At 39.7% G+C, this 23,833-nt stretch overlaps 1 protein-coding gene across 1 annotated transcript in view; it reads right to left on the minus strand.

Moving 5' to 3' along the window:
• The window catches only part of LOC124545680 (anoctamin-5-like), a 349,333-nt gene that overhangs the window by 192,689 nt on the left and 132,811 nt on the right, over window positions 1-23,833 (minus strand). The window contains exon 8 of the mRNA XM_047124626.1: window positions 9,443-9,654. Coding sequence (XP_046980582.1) covers window positions 9,443-9,654 — 212 coding nt within the window. The remainder of the gene's footprint in view (window positions 1-9,442; window positions 9,655-23,833) is intronic.

Consider the following 23,833-nt stretch of genomic DNA (forward strand, 5'->3'; position numbering starts at 1 on the left):
GAAGCTTCCTTTGTTCCATTTTTCTTGGTTGTTGTCTGTCTGGACCTTGGCTTTAACCTAAAAAACCTGTCTGCCTGGTCCCATTAACCACAGGGATCATCCCTTGTATGACTGTGGCCCCCCCTTACAGTATCTGCCAGTAGCCAGTAGCTAACGTATCTTTCACCTTTCTATTTAGGTGCAGGCCCTGTGTAGTGTATCCCCATCTATCAATAGCATCAACTTGAACAACATGTATCTGAGATTTTGCCAGTGTCTGGGGCATCCTGTTCAGCTCAGTGTTAACATACCTTACAGCAGTGTTTACCCATGGCTGGTCATGGCACTGAAAGACCTCCACAAACCCCATATTTGTGTGCCCAGTTTCTGCTCCTATTTTGTTCATGTCATCCCAAACACTATATCTTGGATTCATAGCCAGGCTGTTTCCTGCTCTCCCAACTATAATTACCTTATTTTTCTTCTCAAAGTCCCTGCATAGCTGACCTAAGATTTTTGTCACCTGGCTAAGTCTAGCACTTAGTTTACAAAACTTGTGATGTGGTACCGTGCACCTAATTCCTCTTGAAGCTGCTGGCCTACATCCCTCCCATGACTGCTACCTAGAAGCAGAATTCTTCTTTTTCTATTCTGTTTTGATCCTGACCAGTCTTTTTTCTTTAACCTAATATTCTGCGTCAACCTACATTCAAATACATCTAGATAAGGCCCTTCCTACACTGCTTCAGATAGCAAGCCAAACTGATTTACTAACTGAATTTCTAAAGTTTTTTCAATAGTTTCCCTTTTTTGCTACCTTTTCCCAGCACTTCATCTCTTTTTCCTCTGATACCCTACATAATTCTTAATTCACATTTTTAATTCAGCCTTAAGGGCACAAATTTTTGTCTCCTGTTCAATGATTTTTCTGTCCTTTCTACATAAAGTACATTGCCATGGAAGAGCCTCATTATCTACCCCAATTTCCTCACTTCTTCATTTGCCCCAATGAAATCACAATCTACAGTCTTCACAGAACACCCCCTCCTTCAGATTTCTATGACAACCACAACATTCATCACACATGGTTTGATAGAAAAACTTACACAAAATTTACACAAAAGCAGAGAATAGCTTGTCACAAGAGCACTGAATTTTTGTAGCCTGCACTAATACATAGCTAAACACTAACATAAACAAACTTTTAAACTTACTTTCAAAAGTTTTAATTAACTACCTAAATTCTAGATGATAGACACAAATTAATTTAATTTTGAACCTCTAAGTCTTGTCAAAAAAATAAAGATCTACACTTGCACGAAATTTATGCCTAAAATGTAAACAAAATAAGCGTCTATCAGCCTTTACAAAATAATACACTCAGAAAAGCAAAATCTTCAAAAGACAGCTTAGCGAAGAAGTAAATGCACTAGTCTAAAATGTAATATTAACTAAATTAGTTCTTATCTCAATATTAATCACTTAACTTGGTGAGATCTTCGTAGACGTGCATCTACCAGAGATATTAGACCACAACACATCAAGTTACTAATAAGGTCTGCACTGTCTCCGAGGTAGTCAAGAGGAGTGATGAACTTCTCGTTATCCCCAATGATACCACTGGCTGACATCAAACACTCACAGAGGGCAAACCACATCAAGGGAGAATCTGTGTTGAACAATGCTAGTTTTGGATAGTGGTGGGCGGTAGAATGGCCATCAGTGGTTTGACTGTAAGGCGCGATTGTGAGATGGGCATGGCACAGTACGGGAGCATCGGTGTGGGAGCTGCATTTGCTCCACATAGAGAGGCACATGATGAGTTTAGTCATGTTGTGGTATGAGTGACGTCATGCAGCAGTGTGCGTAGAACTCAAGTGGCTATTCAAAGAATGGTTATGTTGTGAATGAAGTTCCACAGCCGACACAGTATGTATGACGTTCCCACTGCCAGACATCTGAGAGAGGTGAAAATGCATGTGAGAGTGTACATGAGGTCCTGGCACCATAAAGGAGGGCATAGTCCATTTATTATCAGCAGTACAGTGAGTGTCTCATGGAGTTCGTGGCAACATGCAGTCGTTTGCGACATGGCTGATGCAGGTGTGACGTCACTCGAACCGGGAGGCAGCACTATGTGTGTGACCTCGCCAATCCAATGTGGGTTTGGCAAATTGCACAGGTACAGCAGGCTATTTAGACACTGAAAACCACTATGAAGTGCATGAGAGAGGGCATCTTCCACTGTACTATTTATAAGGGATTCATCCTATTCCATTTTATTATGGAGTGTGGGAAGAATGATTGCTTAATTTCCTCTACACCCACTGTAATGAGTCTAATCTTGTGTTCATGGTCCCTACAAGCAATTTCTAGGAGGCTGTGATATATTCCTAAATTCCTTTCTTAATGTTGGTCCTTGGATATTTTTAGTGTGCTTTGGTGTCTATCTTCAAGCTTTTGTTATTTCAGATTTTTCATCATATCTGCGAGGCTCTCATGGTTTAAACAAACCTATGAGCTTTGTGTGTATACTGTATGCTCTCTGTCACCTGATAGCCTTACCTCATAAGGGTTCCACACACGTGACCAATATTCTGAGACACATCACACAAGTGTTTCGTAAGCAGTGTGATTTGTAAATTGACTGCATTTTCCCGGTACCCACCAATGAATCAAAACTTGGCACCTAACTTACCTATTACTGGGCCTTTGTGATCATTCAGTTTCATATTATTCCACCCAGGTATTTGTATGAATTGACTGATTCCAGGTGTGATTCACTGTTGCTGTAGTTACAGGACATATTCTGTGATATGTGTGAGAGTGAGAGAGAGAAGTTGCCAATCTTTGCTGCACTTTAAAATGTTAGAAAGATCTGACTGGATATCTGCGCAGTTTCCTGCAGACAACATTTCATTATTAATAATTACCTGCCTGCATAGCCCATGCATGTTAAAGTGCTGCTTGTAGAACTGGAAGCTGCACCAGGCCTGGATTGATTCCACCTGGTAGATTATTGACAAAGATTGGTGTGCCAGACAGTGTGGATGTGGTTTTTAGGCTGTTTCCCACATCTCACTACATAAATATTGGGGTGGTAACCAGGTCCAACTCAATTACATGATTTAGAAGCAATTTAAAAGAGACTTTTTGCGAACAAAAAAATTTTTTTTCGTCATTTTGCCAGTGTGATGGAACCTGTCATTGTTCACATTCCACCTGTGCTCATACCAACACAATTCTTCCACGACAAGTATCTGTTTACTACTTCAAAAATGTCTTTGGCTTTGGCAGTGAAGGGAGTATCATTACAACAGACACACTGTTCAATTACGTTACCTTCATCAACAAAACAAACGAAAATGAGTTGAGATAGGCCACTTACATTGGTAGATTCATGTAGCTTAATTGCAAACATTAAATTCATTTCATCAACTCCAGTTTTAACAGAATGTTTGTTGTTTCATACATATTCTGAATATGTCCCCCAACTGTATTATCAGTAAACAGAATTTTTTTCACAGCACATTCATATTCAGGGCCAAACATTGCTTTCACTATAGAATGATAAGCTGGAATGATGGCTTTCTCTGCAACTACAGGAGTTAATTATTTTTTGCAGTAATCTCAGTTATAAGATAACGAGCTTCTTAAGCTTTACAAGAGGTCTTAAATATTTTAATAAACAAAGAACTATACTGATTCTTCTGTCTTAGAATTTCTCTGAACAGACAAAAATTTTCCCTTGTTCTTGTTAGTGCTACACAGAAATATGGCTCAGCAATTTATTCAGTACTATTTTTTCATTGAAAAGTTTTTCTCCATATATCACACACCTCAGCATAGGACATCTTTCATCTCCACATCATGTGAACCCCATTTTTAAGTATTCTTCATTATATAGCATCACTACTAATTCATTAACTAACTGTGATGTTCTTGCTGTTACTTGATGGCATGGAATAAACATGGGTTTGAGAAACATTTTTTAGTTTTTGTTCTGTATCTACTGAACTTTCAGACACATTGCTTATCTGTTGCTCTAACTTTCTATAAACTGCCAAAGGTCACTTTCTGGCAATAAATTTATTTGTGTAAACTATATCACTTTGAAGGAGCAAAATAATGACACATCACAAACAAAAGAATCAGACTGAAGAAAAATTGTATAAACTCCTACTATCGAAGAGTTTGCTAAGACATGGATCAATAAAAAGCATATGTGTACAGCAGCAGAAGAGAGATGTCTAGTCCTGTAGTTGGGTGTTACATGCAGAAAATAGTGGAATTAAACAGACCAATCATTCATTTACTATGTGACCTATGTTTAAACTGAATGAAGAGATGGATGTTTCATATTGTTCATTTGTTTTACTTTCTGAATTTGCAAGTCTTGCAGGTGTCCCTGGGTGTCAGGATACACAGTTCAGAAAACTGTGTTCTAGAGTATAATATCCTTAAGCAATGAAAGTAACTATGAAGTTTATATTAAACTGATCTTGACTCTGCCATTATATAGGCAGATCTATGTTAAGTTACATGAAGGTTAAATTAATGCCTTGTTTTGATGTATCAGATCAAAACAGCAGCTCAGTACTAGAACTGGAGGAGCAGTGGATTTTTTCAAAGCAGCTGTTATTCTCCTAACATACAAAAACATGTAAAAAGTAACTTAGAAGTATTTCCAATAATTAGTAATATTAGTTGATTAGCATTGTCAAATTGCCAAGTATTATGTATTACAGAAATACACTACAATGAGCAACTAATGTATAAATTAACTCATTCCACACCCCTGAAAACTCTCCTTCATCAGGGGATCAGGAAATTCATGGAACAAATGATGTGTGAAGGAATGAACAAATGAATCAAACATTACACTTCATGATAAAGATCAAAATACACATACATTTAATTTACTCCATTAAACACTGTTTACATGACCAAGAGTCTAGAATTTCAAAAGTATAGCCTCCAAGTAAATTACAGAAATACTTTATGTGGTAAAAAGTGATTAGTCTTTGGGATATGACAGCACATCTATCAATGTATTAAAGTCTTGTAGCTATTTGAACCTATTTGACAGGATCACCATTGAATACTTGTGTAAACAGGCAGTGAGCCACAGCATATTTCCTGTTACACTCAAAATGTATTAGTAAATACTTTTGGATTGAAGGAGACTGTTAAGTCATCAATAGGTAAACACAAAAGAAAGGAAAGCAGCCATGTCATTCACCAACTCTGCTGCAGATACTGCACAGCTTTTCTGGTATGATTACCAACCAGCTGTCCACCAGGATAAGTAGCCACGCTCAAGGCTAGGAAGTTCTCATTATTATGTATGCAACTGATATATTGATAACCACATTTTTTTAAACCATGAGTCTTTAAAACTAAGAAATATTATTAATTTGTTCCAAAGTCTATATTATAATACCACTGCCACTTCTATTTTGGTGTGTTTCTGAACAATTTGATTGTAAATTTATGACAATATTTTCAAGGCTTGTAGCCATCATCACTTCCCTGTCAAATTCTTCTTTCTGAAGCTTTTCAGCATGCCACACAGAATGTGCCCATGCTATAGGTAGGATGTTGTCTACTGCCTCATTCAAAAGAGATTCAGTGTATGTTATCTTGAATGTTTGTTTTTGTCTCCCACATGGCCTTAACCCTTTGCCCAAATTAATTCCATGGGGCGACACTGACAGTGACACGTGGGTAAATGTAAAACTTATGTGCAAGGAAGTCAAGTTTGTACATTCTGTCATGTGACTTGTATAAGTTAACGAGCTCCAGGAGATCATCATGCATCTATTTATACTGTGCTTAATATATATACTTTTTACGTCAGGGAAAGATATCCACTTTTTTGGTCTTTGTACTTGGTGTTTTCTCTGTAACAGTTGAATTATAACTGGCAATGACCGACTTCGAAGCAAGGTATGACAACAGTTGTGAATCATATCACGAAACTGAGAACATCTATTTCTGAATGGTAGTCACTCCTGTTTTTCTTACACATAAATACAAGTTTATTCTCAGAAACAAAACCAGAAGAAGACTCAGCATGCACAATAATTATCCGAGAACCTATTCCTACGAGCACTTTAAAACCGCCAGAACCATCTTCCAGCAGATCTTCCTGGAATGTTTCTAATTGATCTATATTTCATCAAGATAATACACTGATGAACTACATCCTTCTCTTGTATCATGAACCTTTGTATAGGATGTAGTTTGTGCTGCACCTATGTCGCTTCTTTGAACTAAAATCTTTTCTTAAGATTCCTGGAACCAACGTATTTTAAAATTCCTTACATTGACGAAGCTCTTACCATTGAAGCCAGTTTTCTCCTGCATAGCTTTAACACATTTTTGTGATGTCAGGCATTCATCATTCACATGGAGCACTTTAAAACATCATTGTTAAAACCATCCATTTGTGTTACAAGTTCCTTGCCATTTCACTGCTTTCCAAGCAACACACAACCAATTTTTTCTACGGTTCCTACAGCTCTGACACTTTTGCTTACAATTCTCTTTGCAGTTTTCTTGTCGACACCACATGGTTCTGTAGTCCATTCTTGTGTCTTCAAATGTCAACAGTGGGAGACCAGCTTTCAAATTCACGTTTGAAAGAGTTGTAAATGCAGTAAATAATTCCCCTCTCCTGCTTGCAAAGCAATTCACATTTATTGCCAACACCAAACTTTTTTTTTTTTTAAATCACACTTAAACATTTACAAATACAAATTCATGGCTATACTTCTACAAGAAAAAAAAGAAAAGAAAAGGAAAAAATAAAATAAACTGACAGCTGAATGAATAATTCAGTTGTCGCAAAGAACGGCAACAGTGCAGCATTTAGAAGCAAGATTCTTGCTGTCTAGCTGTAACTCACTGATAGCTGCTCAGAAAGAGAATGAATGTTATTGGTTACCAGTGGCCAGGGGAGTGGGATACGCAGAATGGCCGAAAATTGGACTGCCTTCCTACATGGGCAAACTTTAGTCTCTTTTACTCCAAGGGAATTTAGATTCTACCAGAACTTTCCTGTAATATTTAAATATATTAGATTCGATTCTATATGCCACCAATGAGCAGATCCTCAGGGAATATTAAATTAGTCTTATAATTCCAAAGGCATGTATAATGCAACTGCAGATTAAAAATGTTCTGCTAGTACGTAAAATATACACTCCTGGAAATGGAAAAAAGAACACATTGACACCGGTGTGTCAGACCCACCATACTTGCTCCGGACACTGCGAGAGGGCTGTACAAGCAATGATCACACGCACGGCACAGCGGACACACCAGGAACCACGGTGTTGGCCGTCGAATGGCACTAGCTGCGCAGCATTTGTGCACCGCCGCCGTCAGTGTCAGCCAGATGGCCGTGGCATACGGAGCTCCATCGCAGTCTTTAACACTGGTAGCATGCCGCGACAGCGTGGACGTTAACCGTATGTGCAGTTGACGGACTTTGAGCGAGGGCATATAGTGGGCATGCGGGAGGCCGGATGGACATACCGCCGAATTGCTCAACACGTGGGGCGTGAGGTCTCCACAGTACATCGATGTTGTCACCAGTGGTCGGCGGAAGGTGCACGTGCCCGTCGACCTGGGACCGGACCGCAGCGACGCACGGATGCACGCCAAGACCGTAGGATCCTACGCAGTGCCGTAGGGGACCGCACCGCCACTTCCCAGCAAATTAGGGACACTGTTGCTCCTGGGGTATCGGCGAGGACCATTCGCAACCGTCTCCGTGAAGCTGGGCTACGGTCCCGCACACCGTTAGGCCGTCTTCCGCTCACGCCCCAACATCGTGCAGCCCGCCTCCAGTGGTGTCGCAACAGGCGTGAATGGAGGGACGAATGGAGACGTGTCGTCTTCAGCGATGAGAGTCGCTTCTGCCTTGGTGCCAATGATGGTCATATGCGTGTTTGGCGCCGTGCAGGTGAGCGCCACAATCAGGACTGCATACGACCGAGGCACACAGGGCCAGCACCCGGCATCATGGTGTGGGGAGCGATCTCCTACACTGGCTGTACACCACTGGTGATCGTCGAGGGGACACTGAATAGTGCACGGTACATCCAAACCGTCATCGAACCCATCGTTCTACCATTCCTAGACCGGCAAGGGAACTTGCTGTTCCAACAGGACAATGCACGTCCGCATGTATCCCGTGCCACCCAACGTGCTCTAGAAGGTGTAAGTCAACTACCCGGCCAGCAAGATCTCTGGATCTGTCCCCCATTGAGCATGTTTGGGACTGGATGAAGCGTCGTCTCACGTGGTCTGCACGTCCAGCACGAACGCTGGTCCAACTGAGGCACCAGGTGGAAATGGCATGGCAAGCCGTTCCACAGGACTACATCCAGCATCTCTACGATCGTCTCCATGGGAGAATAGCAGCCTGCATTGCTGCGAAAGGTGGATATACACTGTACTAGTGCCGACATTGTGCATGCTCTGTTGCCTGTGTCTATGTGCCTGTGGTTCTGTCAGTGTGATCATGTGATGTATCTGACCCCAGGAATGTGTCAATAAAGTTTCCCCTTCCTGGGACAATGAATTCACGGTGTTCTTATTTCAATTTCCAGGAGTGTATATTAACAGTGATAAAATAAATCAAGTGTTTTGTATTTAAATTCTTCTGGGTCCAGCTGTATACCAATCTAAGAAAAATTAGTCAAGAAGCACTGTATTCCACAGTTTGCATTTCAAATTTTCTTGTTCGCATCGACTTAAACGCTATGATGCTAAGTAGTTTGCAAGCTTTCAGTTCCCACTGTCTCATGAAATTATCTTCTGAGATAATTCAACAAAAGGAAATAATTATTCATCAGTTTGAAAATTGTGGAAAGTAGATGATACAAATCTTACAAAGACTTATTGAAACATCTTGCAATTGTTATGCAGAGTATTTGTTGTTAACAATAAAGATCAACTTCAGTTGCACTGAAATTCACACAGTAGCAAAACAAGATACAACATGATTTCTATTTAGTTTCTGCTTCCTTGTCTCAAGTTCAGAGAGGGTTCTGTATATTGTAAAATATAGCTTTCATAAGATGAAAATGAAAGGCAGGACAAAATTGTGAAATACACTTGGCCCAAGAAGTAATATTTGTGTCCTACATTCTCATCAAGATTCAATAAAGATATCATGAAGTGAAATGAAGCCTAAAAGCTGACAGGAACAGAAGTAACAATAGCATTAAAAAGGGCCAAAACAGTCATGTAAGAGAGCTAAATCAGATGTCAATAGGCCCTGGAAAGGATTGTCAGATGAATATCCAAAGCACAGTACCATAATATCACTTCCACAGAAATTTGCATACTTCTGAATCTTACTTATCATTATCAGCTACTAGCTCTATTATCATGTATATACTCATTTTTTAAACTAAATCTGTTTTTCTTTGAATCGAAATTTACTGACCTTGGGAAAGAATCTTCAGAATTACAAAGGAGAGCAATTAATCCATATAGAAAACATATGAATCCAAATACTGATGCTGGTATAAGCATTTTTGTATAGAAACCAAGCCAGGCAAAGTACAGTCCGACTTTTTCTCCAAAGTAGTTTCTCACTTCATGAAGTGGTTGCTTCCTATACCAGTTTTTTGGAGATGCCCAGTCTCTGTACAGCATCTATAAAGGGCAAAAATAAACAACATTAGTCTATGCACCTAACAGATTTTGAATTTCTAACTGATTTCAAAAGTAAAAAGGATAGATTGTTACTCATCACATAGAGGAGGCACTGAGTGTCATATAGGCAAATTGAGAAAGACTGCTGGCAGATGAATAATATGTAGTCATCCTTTTCAGTGTACCTGTCTGCCACTTTATGCCTCCTGCATGTGGTGTGTAGTAATCTATCATTTTCAAATTGTTGTTATTCCATCTCTGATTTTCCATTGTAAATCAATAATTGTGTTACTTCAAGAAAAATTTTCAAGTATAAATAAATTACTCTTCCACATCTATTCTGTAGGTTTCAAGTTATGTTAAAATTAGCCATATGTAGATGTAAATATTAATGAAAAAACATCAGAAATCAATATCACAGTTTTCTAAATATCATAAGCAGCTATGATGTCTCATCAAGAAATGAATGTGCAACAAGAGTGTCTTTACTAGCAGATTCAGCAACAGACCATGTAATAACAAATGTAGCAGCTTATTCATGTGATATATGTGTTGAAAAGCTAGGCCTCTCTGTTCACCACAGCCAAAGCATAAAGTTGAATACAGTAAAAGACTACTCACCATCGCCTAAAATATACAGAAAAAATTCATACATACTAAAGTTTATACATAACTGAGAATTTGCATGAAGTACTTGTTGGAAGATGTTGTTGTTGTGGTCTTCAGTCCTGAGACTGGTTTGATGCAGAGCTCCATACTACTCTATTCTCTGCAAGCTCCTTCATCTCCCAGTACCTACTGCAGCCTACATCCTTCTCAATCTGCTTAGTGTATTGATCTCTTGGTCTCCTCCTTCGATTTTTACCCTCCACGATGCCCTCCAATACTAAATTGGTGATCCCTCAATGTCTCAGAACATGTCCTACCAACCGATCCATTCTTCTAGTCAAGTTGTGCTACAAGCTCCTCTTCTCCCCAATTCTATTCAATGCCTCCTCATTAGTTATGTGATCTACCCATCTAATCTTCAGCATTCTTCTGTAGCACCACATTTCGAAAGCTTCCATTCTCTTCTTGTCTAAGCTATTTATCGTCCACATTTCACTTCCATACATGGCTACACTCTATACAAATACTTTCAGAAACAACTTCCTGACATTTAAATCTATACTCGATGTTAACAAATTTTTCTTCTTCAGAAATGCTTTCTTTGCCATTGCCAGTCTACATTTTATATCCTCTCTACTTCAACCATCATCAGTTATTTTGCTCCCCAAATAGCAAAACTCCTTTACTGCTTTAAGTGTCTCATTTCCTAATCTAATTCCCTCAGCATCACCCGACTTAATTCGACTACAATCCATTATCCCCATTTTGCTTTTGTTGATGTTCATCTTATACCCTCCTTTCAAGACACTGTCCATTCCATTCAACTGCTCTTCCAAGTCCTTTGCTGTCTCTGACAGAATTACAATGTCATCGGCGAACCTCAAAGTTTTTATTTCTTCTCCATGGATTTTAATACCTACTCCAAACTTTTCTTTTGTTTCCTTTATTGCTTGCTCAATATGCAGATTGAATAACATCAGGGATAGGCTACAACACTGTCTCACTCCCTTCCCAACCACTGCTTCCCTTTCATACACCTCGACTCTTATAACTGCCATCTGCTGTCTGTACAAATTGTAAATAGCCTTTCGCTCTCTGTATTTTACCCCTCCCACCTTCAGAATTTGAAAGAGAGTATTCCAATCAACATTGTCAAAAGCTTTCTCTAAGTCTACAAATGCTAGGAACGTAGGTTTGCCTTTCCTTAATCTTTCTTCTAAGATAAGTCGTAGGGCCAGTATTGCCTCACGTGTTCCAACATTTCTGTGGAATCCAAACTGATCTTCCCCAAGGTCGGCTTCTATCAGTTTTTCATTCGTCTGTAAAGAATTCACATTAGTATTTTGCAACTGTGACTTATTAAACTGATAGTTCGGTAATTTTCACATCTGTCAACACCTGCTTTCTTTGGGATTGGGATTATTATATTCTTCTTGAAGTCTCAGGGTATTTCGCCTGTCTCATACATCTTGCTCACCAGATGGTAGAGTTCTGTCAGGACTGGTTCTCCCAAGGCTGTCAGTAGTTCTAATTGAATGTTGTCTACTCCGGGGGCCTTGTTTTGACTCAGGTCTTTCAGTGCTCTGTCAAACTCTACACGCAATATCATATCTCCCATTTCATCTTCATCTACATCCTCTTCCATTTCCATAATATTGTCCTCAACTACAGCACCCTTGTATAGACCCTCTATACACTCCTTCCACCTTTCTGCTTTCCCCTCTTTGTTTAGAACTGGGTTTCCATCTGAGCTCTTGATATTCATGCAAGTGGTTCTCTTTTTTCCAAAGGTCTCTTTAATTTTTCTGTAGGCAGTATCTATCTTACCCTTAGTGAGATAAGCCTCTACATCCTTACATTTGTCCTGTAGCCATCCCTGCTTAGCCATTTTGCACTTCCTCATTTTTGAGATGCTTGTATTCTTTTTTGCCTGCTTCATTTACTGCATTTTTATATTTTCTCCTTTCATCAATTAAATTCAATATTTCTTCTGTTACCCAAGGGTTTCTACTATCCCTCGTCTTTTTACCTATTTGATACTCTGCTACCTTCACTATTTCATCCCTCAAAGCTACCCATTCTTCTTCTACTGTATTTCTTTCCCCCATTCCTGTCAATTGTTCCCTTATGCTCTCCCTGAAACTCTGTACAATCTCTGGTTCTTTCAGTTTATCCAGGTCCCATCTCCTTAAATTCCCACCTTTTTGCAGTTTCTTCAGTTTTAATCTACAGTTCATAACCAATAGATTGTGGTCAGAGTCCACATTTGCCCCTGGAAATGTCTTACAATTTAAAACCTGGTTCCTAAATCTCTGTCTTACCATTATATAATCTATTTGATACCTTCTAGTATCTCCAGGGTTCTTCCGTGTATACAAACTTCTTTCATGATTCTTAAACCAAGTGTTAGCTATGATTAAGTTATGCTCTGCACAAAATTCTACCAGGCGGCTTCCTCTTTCATTTCTTAGCCCCAATCCATATGCACCTACTATGTTTCCTTCTCTCCCTTTTCCTACTCTTGAATTCCGGTCACCCATGACTATTAAATTTTCATCTCCCTTCACTACCTGAATAATTTCTTTTAGCTCATCATACATTTCATCAATTTCTTCGTCATCTGCAGAGCTAGTTGGCATATAAACTTGTACTACTGTAGTAGGTGTGGACTTCGTGTCTATCTTGGCCACAATAATGCATTTAGTATGCTGTTTGTAGTAGCTAACCCGCACTCCTATTTTTTTATTCATTATTAAACCTACTCCTGCATTACCCCTATTTGATTTTGTATTTATAACCCTGTATTCACCTGACCGAAAGTCTTGTTCCTCCTGCCACCGAACTTCACTAATTCCCACTATATCTAACTTTAACCTATCCATTTCCCTTTTTAAATTTTCTAACCTACCTGCCCGATTAAGGAATCTGGCATTCCACGCTCCGATCCGTAGAACTCCAGTTTTCTTTCTCCTGATAACAACGTCCTCTTGAGTAGTCCCCACCTGGAGATCCGAATGGGGGACTATTTTACCTCCGGAATATTTTAGCGAAGAGGACACCATCATCATTTAATCATACAGTAAAGCTGCATGCCCTCGGGAAAAATTACGGCTGTAGTTTCCCCTTGCTTTCAGCCATTCACAGTACCAGAACACCAAGGCCATTTTGGTTAGTGTTACAAGGCCAGACCACTCAATCATCCAGACTGTTGCCCCTGCAACTACTGAAAAGGCTGCTGCCCCTCTTCAGGAACCACATGTTTGTCTGGCCTCTCAACACATACCCCTCCATTGTGGTTGCACCTACGGTATGCCATACAAGTGAAATAGTCAATGACTTTCCTACCATATTGAAATTGCAACATGGTGAAAAATTCCCAAAAGCGTAGGGGTCAGCCACAAAAAAGAAATAAATGTGTTTGGGTATCACAAGATTTTCCAGTATTATCTGAGATCACAGACTATCTTAGTTTCATTATAAAGAGACAAACTACTCAACATTTTACACATTACTATCACAGTTATAGGAAAATATAGAGAAAAGTATTGCTCGCTGTAAAAAATTGTACAATAACAAAATTATTGAAAACTCTAAAAATAAGTCAAAAGTAATCTGGAAAAATATAAAGATGCAAACAAGATCCAGCAAATTAAATCACAATATTCTGATCACACAAATGTGTAACATCCAAACAATTATCCCAAATTTACTGAGTAAATATTTTATTTAATGGGTACATAGTCTTTAATACCATAAAGTTTCTTTTCCAACAGACAGCCTTTGAGTTTCTTTGGAAAGTTAGTGTCACATATACTATCATGTAGGATTTTGAGCAGACTTCTTAGTTACTGTTAAAGTTAAAGGAAAACTCAAACAACTGAAACTAACATCTTCAAGATATTCTGAACCTTTAAGACTAAAAGAAATTACTTTGGCTATATAGGAAATGAAGCCCAGTAAGGCTCTAGGCTATGATGGCATTCTCTCAGAATATCTTCATTACTGTGGGAAGTATGCAAAACAAATAGCTCACTAGACTCTTCCGATACACTGCTAACAGGAAACATACCACAACAAGCAAAAAAGTAAAAAATTATAGCCATATTAAAACCTGTGAATGAAAATTAACAGATCTCAAAGCTGTCTCCAATTGCCCTACTCAGCATAATCTACAAACTGTTAGAAAGAATCACCCAATAGGCTTTCCCATAAAATACTGGAATTAGTTCTTCCTGAACAAGTTGCCATGAAAACAAACAGAAGCTGCTCAAACCAGGTGTTGCGGCCACATGTAGTAAGTGTTGCTTCTCACAGTGGAGAATGGCAAAACAGAGGCACGCCGGGGACCGAGGCGTTGTGAAGTAAGCATGCACAGATAGCCTTGCTGACAGCAGCAGTCTACCAACAGGCTGACACAAGGACACACACAGACTGAGCGCCGAGCGAAGCCTGGAGAGTGCTGAGTAAGGGGAAGTGAGGTCAGCACGCTAAGATACACTGCAATATACTGCGGGAGTAATAACAAAAAGCTACCACCAAAGGTAAAAAACTTCCTCCTGCCGGATATAAATAGTGGAGTTCAGGCAGCAACAGACAGCAGCCATTGGGAAGCAGTTCGGATCTGAGGACGGACGTGGTCCGTGTCTGAATGTTCAATCTTCGTAAGTGACGATTACGGAAGTCTGTTCCAGCTCACAGGAGTCATCCATTCACCGTCAGATGTCAACTTCAGCTCTGGAGGTCAGCCCGAGTGCAGTCAGCACCATGGCTGACTAACTACAGTGAGAACTTCCAGTAGGACCGGCCGCAGCGAGGTCTTCGTCACAGGTGCTGCCGGGGACTGACGCCCGGACCTCACGGCCACCCGGCCACGTGGCGCGTGGTCCGTCCATGACGAGACCTTGCGAACATTGTGACTAATGGCTTCCCAGCTGCCGGTGCAGCAGGCATCGGCAGCTGACCTCACGGCGCCGAGTTCATCTCAACCACAGGGCATCCTGGCTTCAGCGGAGCACTGGTGGCCTGAGGCTTCCGAGTGCAATCAGCAGCACGTGTTCCACACATTGTCGAAGAATCTACACTGCAGCAGGCAGGTGGAGGGATCCAAAAGTCTGGGAAGTGACGACGAGGGAGAAATTGTAAAGAAAGTTCAATAAATAATTGTAAAACTCCATGCCATCTCAGTCTTTAGCACAGCCACTGTGTCTGCTGCTAACAAGTGGAGCAGAAGTCATAACAAGTACCGGCGCACGTCGTAACACAGGTTATATTATGATGGATTTAAAAAACAACTAAAATCATCTGTGGTATTTTTAGATTTGACAGCAGCATTGATGCCATAAGGAGACAAGGATTAATATGTGACTTCATTTATAGTTCTCTCTGTCACTTGATTCCATCTCCGCTTAAAAATATGCTCAGCAATAGAACATTCCAAGTGATTATTGTGAATACAAGTCACAAGCATGTGAAACTGAATAATGGTCTTTCTCAAGGCTCAGTCTTAGCTCCTCTGCTCTTTAGAATGTATATTGCTGACAACCTTGCAATCAAATCTCTAAAATTTGGATATACTGATAATGGGGCACTGGCTATACAACACAATGAGACAGAGTAAGCTTGAATCTCCCATCTGTGCTCATTGCACCTCTGCTATGAATTTTTTTTTTATTTATTTTTCAATTTTCATACATTTTCTAGGCAACATATGAAATAGATGCTCAAATATTTCAAAACCTTAACTAACATTTTTCTGACTTATATCAATTATTTGTGATAAAATATTCAGAGTGCTGATTCCAACGATGCATCTGATTTTATTGGAAAATATGTTTTAAAAAATATAAATAACTGAACTTTAACTACAGTATGACCTTGCAAATTCTGTATCACACTCACTGGAAAGACTGTCACTCCAACTTTTCAGTAACATATTTCAATTTCTGTTAAACTAAGTAACATACAAGATAATTAACATCAGAATCTGTGATTACTTACATTTTTTACTGTGAATTTTGCCTTTGTGCTTGTTAGATCTAATTTTTATGCACAAGATGATTGATTAAGTTATTAAGATTTTTGCTTAATTTACTGTAATTTTCAATATGGTACTTGTAAATGGAGTATTCTCAATGTAAATGCATAAAATAGTTTCATAAACTTTTCTAATTTTCTAAACCACCACATATTTCATACAAAAAGTTACAGTTAATACTTATAGTTCATTCTGAGTAGGAAAAAATCTAACCAAGCCAGTTTTCAAATGATTATGTAGTTTTCAAAATCACAATATGTTCTTAACCAAGTCATATATCACCCAAAATTTTCATTATATACCAAACGTAACATCTGTGTACAACTAGCCCATAAAAAACCTTCAGTTACAATGTCAACAAGTAACATCTGTGCACGACTTTATTATGAGAGCCCTGGTTGGGTAAGTAAATAAGTATCACTTATGTCCAAAGGGTCTGTTACCTGCTAGTACTTGTGCAACACCTATGGAAGATATGAATGTGTGGTGGCTATTCTTTCAGACACATCTGAAATAACAGACAGCACACATTTATATAATTTGATAGGCCTAGCTAGGCAATGAATCCATCTTCTTCAGTGCAGATGAACAAATACATCTGACCTCCTGTGGGAATCTCAGAAGAGTGAATATGGAGGAAATGGACAGGAGCTATGGATAGGTGGTGCTTGACAGGAGTGTGGATCAGCCATGAGGTGAGCCGAGATAGTCCATGCAGTTGTGATAACACTGTGTCTCAGATGGCACTGTGGTCACCACACCTGCCTAGTAAGCAGGAGATCCCAGGTTCAAATCGTGGTCTGGTACACATTTTCACTCGTCGCCACCAATTACACATAATGTCCCAAATGGAGCTGACAACAGTGATCCCGCCACTTTCCTTTCCTTTCTTCCCCTTTCCACCTTCAATTTACAGGTAACCTGTACAATATTTCAAGAAACTAAGGCAAACCTGAGTTATGTTTAAAGTCAGTTTTGAAATTTCTATTCTATTTCTACAGTGTTTATAATATATGAAACTGACATCCATATGACTATTGACTATTTGTGAGCTTTATAAACATTTCCATGAAAACCCTTGGATGCTGAATACATGACCAGCATGTACAGGTGTATATCTGATATATTTTTACCAAGTAGTGACAGTGTTAAGTCCTTTGAGCTAATGAATGTGTTTCATTTTGAACTGGTATCATGTTATGAACTTGATGTTCAATTACCTCACTGACTGTCTCAAAACTCGAGTGTGGGCACTGCATATATACTTTACAACCATTGTGTTCTGCAAATACTGTGCCTAAAAAGGAATGTAACTTATGACAGTGATGTATTTGCCACTGTGGTGCTGTGTATTAGGAGAGTGCAGATGTCTACTTGCATAAAACATTTGATGCCTTGATCCCTGCCCCGGTGTCCATAATCCCCTGTTGAGAGAGAGGGGTCGTGTGACTAGGGCCTCCCATCGGGTAGACCGTTTCCCAGGGGCAAGTCTTTGGATTTGATGCCACTTCAGCGACTTGTGCATTGATGAGAATGAAATGATGATGATTAGGACAACACAACACCCAGCCCCTGAGAGGAGAAAATCTCCAACCCAGCCGGGAATCGAACCCGGGCCCTTAGGATTGACATTCTGTCGTGCTGACCCCTCAGCAACTGGGGGCAGACAATCCCCTGTTCATTGCAAACGTAACAGACTATGTCATTGGGTTAACATGGGAACAAGTAGACATTGTCTGCTGCAGAGTCCCATATTCAGCAGTGGGAGCCAAACAATGTGTTCCAAAACCCTCATGCCTGCGTCAGAATAATACTCTGTTATCTGTTATCACATCTGCCACAGACACATGCCTATCATGCCATATGCCTGTCATGCTTTACAAAGTGGCCAAGCCTCCCACCTCCATGTTCTGTAATGAGGCATGGACGTTCAACACTAATTAATCATGGTTCATAGCCACCTTTGGATCATTTCTGCAAATATTGTGTCTAGAAAGGACAGTAGCTTCAGAAGATGACTGAATCTGCCACTGCAGTACTTTGTCTTAGGAGAGTGCAGGTGTCTACTTGCCTAAAAACATTTTACATGCAGCCAAATCTGGTTATCTTAGTGTTTTTGTGGTAATACATGTGAAGAAAGTCATGTTACTTGGAAATCTATCATTTGCACAATTCCTAGACATCATCATCATCATCGGTAGCAGCAGTGGCTGCAACTCAGAGTCCCATATTCAGCAGTGGGTGCCAAACAATGGGTGCCAAACGATGTGTTCCAAAACCCTTATGCCTGCGTCAGAATAATACTCTGTTATCTGTTATCACATCTGCCACAGATACATGCCTATCATGCCATATGCCTGTCATGCTTTACAAAGTGGCCAAGCCTCCCACCTCCATGTTCTGTTTCGGAGTATGCATGATTTTTTCCTGCATAGAGTGATCATTTCAACTCCACTTATGGATTGTCTCTGCTGACTGAACAGACCAATCCTGGCATAAAACACGCACCACGCACGCACCCGCACAATCATGTTTGGAGGAGGGTGCGGTTGAAATTGATGGAGCTTTGTTGCTTGTCACTTCGTTGCTTGGTTGCTTGTCACTTGATTTCTTCATGTCTGTGGCATTGTCCTTGAAACAAGTTGGCAGTGGTGGGTGCTGTGGTCTTCCATCAACCACACATTCTTTTGGGAGACCAGAGTTTGCCATAGCAGATTTGACAGGGAAGCCTCTTATCACTCATATGGTGAACATGGCCTAACCGTTTCAGCTGATGAGTGATGAAGGTTGCCTCAAAGGGGTGTGCTTTCTTTAGAACCTCAGTGTTGTTTACATACTCTTCCCACTTAAAAGTTCAAGATATATCTCACTTTTTGTTGATGGAAGCACTCTAGTGTTTTCATATCACAGTTATATAATGTCCAAGTTTCACAGCCATACAGAAGTGTGGAAATGATATCTCTGTATACCATGAATTTGATATGCAACTTTATGTCTTTATTCATGAAGATGTGAATGAAGTCTTTACAGAGTGAAGAGACCTCCATCAAACCAAAACTTAATCTCCACACCTTGGTTGTTTACAGTTATTCAATCAGACATTGATCAATGAGGCTCTGACAGGTTAATGGACAATGCAGATAGGCACAGTAGCAACAAGGAAATTAAGAAAACAGAGGATGTCCTAACAAATGACTCATTTGCAAGGATAATTGGTTCCATAAATGGAGACTCTAGAACAGTTCACCTAACACATTGATATCTTTCCTTCATCTGAAAAACAAATTTGCAAACTTCGAAGTTAACAATGTCACCTTAGCTCATAATAAACCTCTTAAGTCTCAAGAAGTTACTTTAGATAGAGAGTTAAGCTGTAAGTTAAGCTGTAAGGAACAGCTGACAAAGACAGCTGTAAAACACCACACAAGGAATAACATCAACCAAAATTTATGTGGCACCACATGGGGCTCTTCAGCATGTACATTATGAACAACAGTTTTAGCCATGCTTTATTCAGCAGCAGAATACTGGTGGCCCATCTGCCTTAACAGGCCCACATCAAGAAGGTACACACTGAACTAAAACACACAATGTTAATGACTTCAGGCATGATTAAGACACTCCCATCTTCTGGCTGCCAGTCTTAGATCATATACCTCCACAACAACTATGAAGACAACAAGCACTTCTTATAAAATTTAGAAAAAATCAAAATAATCAACAATTTCCTTTTCATTTGTCTCTGATTAAATAAACATTAAACAGCTCCATTCTTGCAAATCATCATTTATGGAAGCTGTATACAGTGTAACCTCGCATAGTGAGCATAATTGGTTCCAGAATCTTACTCATAATTCCAAACACTCGTTAAGCAAAACAATGTATCCCATATAAATTAATGTAAAATATGATAATGCATTCCATAAAGAAACTGTGCCAAAAGTTTTATCTTATTAATGCCATTTATTCAAAGAAAATTATACATTCAATATTATGTAGTTTATTATTCATGATACATAACTAATTCTCTTTTACTAGGAAGGTATCTATAGTCATTTGTTCCTGCTGATGCTTCAACATCTGGTGTAAATGTGACACAGCATTATCGTCAAATAAATTTGTAGTGCGTGGGTAGCCACTGCTTTATTGGGGTGATGATTTTCAATGTATAATGCAACCGATTGACATGCGTTCAGCATTTCTCTTATTGCACCAAAAGATCGCTGCTTTGCTGTTATCACTTCCTCCTCCTCCTCCTCTTCTGAACTCCTCTCCACAACTTCCTGCTGTAAAACACACTGCAACTCCATAAGTTTTTCGGTGTCATTTCTTGGCTGTGATCTTCCACAAGCTCATCAATATCATTATATTATTGTTATCCACTTCTAGTCCCATGCTCTGGGCCAAAGACACAATCTCGTTGACTACAGGCTCCACAGGTATAGACTCTAATGACTCAGAGCCAAATTTGACAACGTACTCCGGCCAAAGCTTCTTCCAAGCAGAAGTGAGACTGCTCTCACTAACCCCTTCCCACACCTTTTTGATTATCTTGATGCAGGCAATGATGTTGAAGTGATATTTCCAAAACTCTCTGAGAGTGAGATTGGTAGCTTTAGTGTACTCAAAACAATGCTCAAAGACTGCTTTAGTGTAGAACTTCTTAAATTTAGAAATACTCTGCTAGTCCATAGGCTGGAGTAATGGAATGGTGTTGGGAGGCAGAAACTGGGGATCCTGATGAACTTGAATTCTTCAAGGATGTGTTATTGTAGGCCTGGGGAATGGGCAGAAGAGTTGTCCACAACAAGCAAGACATGGAAGTGGCAGATTCATCTCAAGCAAATATTTTTTCACTGTAGAACCAAACACTTCACTGACCCAACCACAAAGAAGATCACGTGACACCCAAGCCTTGTTTTTGCACCTCCACATCATATTTAACCTGCTCTTCTAGACTTTATACTTCCGGATAGCTTGTGGAGTTTCTGAATGTAAACAAGAAGGAGTTTAATTTCTAAATGTATCTTGCATTGGCACAGAATAGCAGTGTGAGAGAGTCTTTCATAGGCTTGTGACCAGCCAATGCGCTCACCTCTGCTGTTATAAACATAAGCTTCAGCATCTTTTTCCAAAATAGACCTGTCTCATCACAATTAAAAACCTCTTGTGGCAGATAATTCTAAGATTCTACAAGCATCTTCAAGTTGCTGATGAAGTTCTTTGCTGCCTTTGTGTGAAGACTGGCTGCTTTGCCACGCCTCACAATGCTGTGGATGCTGATTCTTCTCTTAAACTTCTTGAATACCCATGGCTTCCCTTAAACACTTCTTCAGCTGCTGATGGTCTCTCATGTTTTCACAAATGATGTTCTCATTAGTTGCAATCGCTTTTTATTTATCCGAATAAGGAGCAACCTTTTGACATCATCCTCAACACAAAACTATTGTTTATATAATTTTGTCATTCCCTTTGAAGCATCTATCTCCTTAAACTTGTCCTTGTTCTTGTGAATAGTGCCAGCAGTTGATGTACATGAATTGTATGTGCATACTAAATCAGAAACACTCACATCATGTTCGCATTTTTCAATGATTTTATGTTTCATTTCTAAGGTCATTTTCTTTCTCTTATGGTTGTCTTCTTGCAGCTTTATCTTTGGGGACATTTTTAAGGAGATTACTAAAATTTGCACACAAAAAACACGGTGTGAACGCAAGTTTAGAAAAATGTGTGATCACAAGCTGTACTAAGATGGTACCAGAAAAAGTGCTAAACCCAGACTGTTGTATGTTCTTAAGACATTGTTCATATGCTGCTGCTGACAATGAAAGGTGTTCATACTGTTGAATGTTTCCACTGTCGCATGCAACGGGCTAGTGATCTAGTTACACTGGATCTTCATCAATCATTATGCAAAACATTGCTCACTAAGTGAGTCATTTTTTTACTATTTGTTTTGCTCGTTATGTGAATTGAACATTATGGAAGGTGCTCGTTAATCAAGGTTCCACTGTACTTATCAAATATTAACTCTGATAGTGTTTGATATTGGAAAAAAGCCTGGGAAAGTACTGTAGCTGCAAATCTCAAGAAAATCCGAATTATCTCTGAAAAACTGACTGGCTTTGACCTTCCAAAAAATCCTGGGTAATTCTAAACAAAATTATAACCAATCATGGCAATGTGCAGACTTGTCGAACGTATTGAAACTAAACAGCCTCCAAAGTATAACTGTGGAGAATAATGGCAGACAATTCAGAATATAGTTCAGATCTACTTCTATATCTACATCTACATCCATACTCCGCAAGCCACCTGACGGTGTGTGGCGGAGGGTGCCTTGAGAACTGCTATCGGTTCTCCCTTCTATTCCAGTCTCGTATTGTTCGTGGAAAGAAGGATTGTCGGTATGCCTCTGTGCGGGCTCTAATCTCTCTGATTTTATCCTCATGGTCTCTTCGCGAGATACACGTAGGAGGGAGCAATATACTGCTTGACTCCTCGGTGAAGGTATGTTCTTGAAACTTGAACAAAAGCCCATACCGAGCTACTGAGCGTCTCTCCTGCCCCATACCAAGCTACTGAGCGTCTCTCCTGCAGAGTCTTCCACTGGAGTTTATCTATCATCTCTGTAACACTTTCGCTATTAATAAATGATCCTGTAATGAAGTGCACTGCTCTCCGTTGGATCTTCTCTATCTCTTCTATCAATCCTATCTGGTACGGATCCCACACTGCTGAGCAGTATTCAAGCAGTGGGCAAACAAGCGTACTGTAACCTACTTCCTTTGTTTTCGGATTGCATTTCCTTAGGATTCTTCCAATGAATATCAGTCTGGCATCTGCTTTACCGACGATCAACTTTATATGATCATTCCATTTTAAATCACTCCTAATGTGTACTCCCAGATAATTTATGGAATTAACTGCTTCCAGTTGCTGACCTGCTATATTGTAGCTAAATGATAAGGGATCTTTCTTTCTATGTATTCGCAGCACATTACACTTGTCTACACTGAGATTCAATTGCCATTCCCTGCACCATGCGTCAATTCGCTGCAGATCTCCTGCATTTCAGTACAATTTTCCATTGTTACAACCTCTCGATATACCACAGTATCATCCGCAAAAAACCTCAGTGAATTTCCAATGTTATCCACAAGGTCATTTATGTATATTGTGAATAGCAACGGTCCTACGACACTTCCCTGAGGCACACCTGAAATCACTCTTACTTCGAAAGACTTCTATCCATTGATAATGACATGCTGCGTTCTGTTATATAGGAGCTCTTCAATCCAATAACACAATTGGTCTGATAGTCCATATGCTCTTACTTTGTTCATTAAACCACTGTGGGGAACTGTATTGAACACCTTGCGGAAGTCAAGAAACACGGCATCTACTTGGGAACCCGTGTCTATGACCCTCTGAGTCTCGTGGACGAATAACGCAAGCTGGGTTTCACACTATCGTCTTTTTCTAAACCCATGCTGATTCCTACAGTGTAGGTTTCTAGTCTCCAGAAAAGTC

The sequence above is a fragment of the Schistocerca americana genome, chromosome 8, assembly GCF_021461395.2.
Source record: "Schistocerca americana isolate TAMUIC-IGC-003095 chromosome 8, iqSchAmer2.1, whole genome shotgun sequence".
NCBI classification, from domain to species: domain Eukaryota; kingdom Metazoa; phylum Arthropoda; class Insecta; order Orthoptera; family Acrididae; genus Schistocerca; species Schistocerca americana.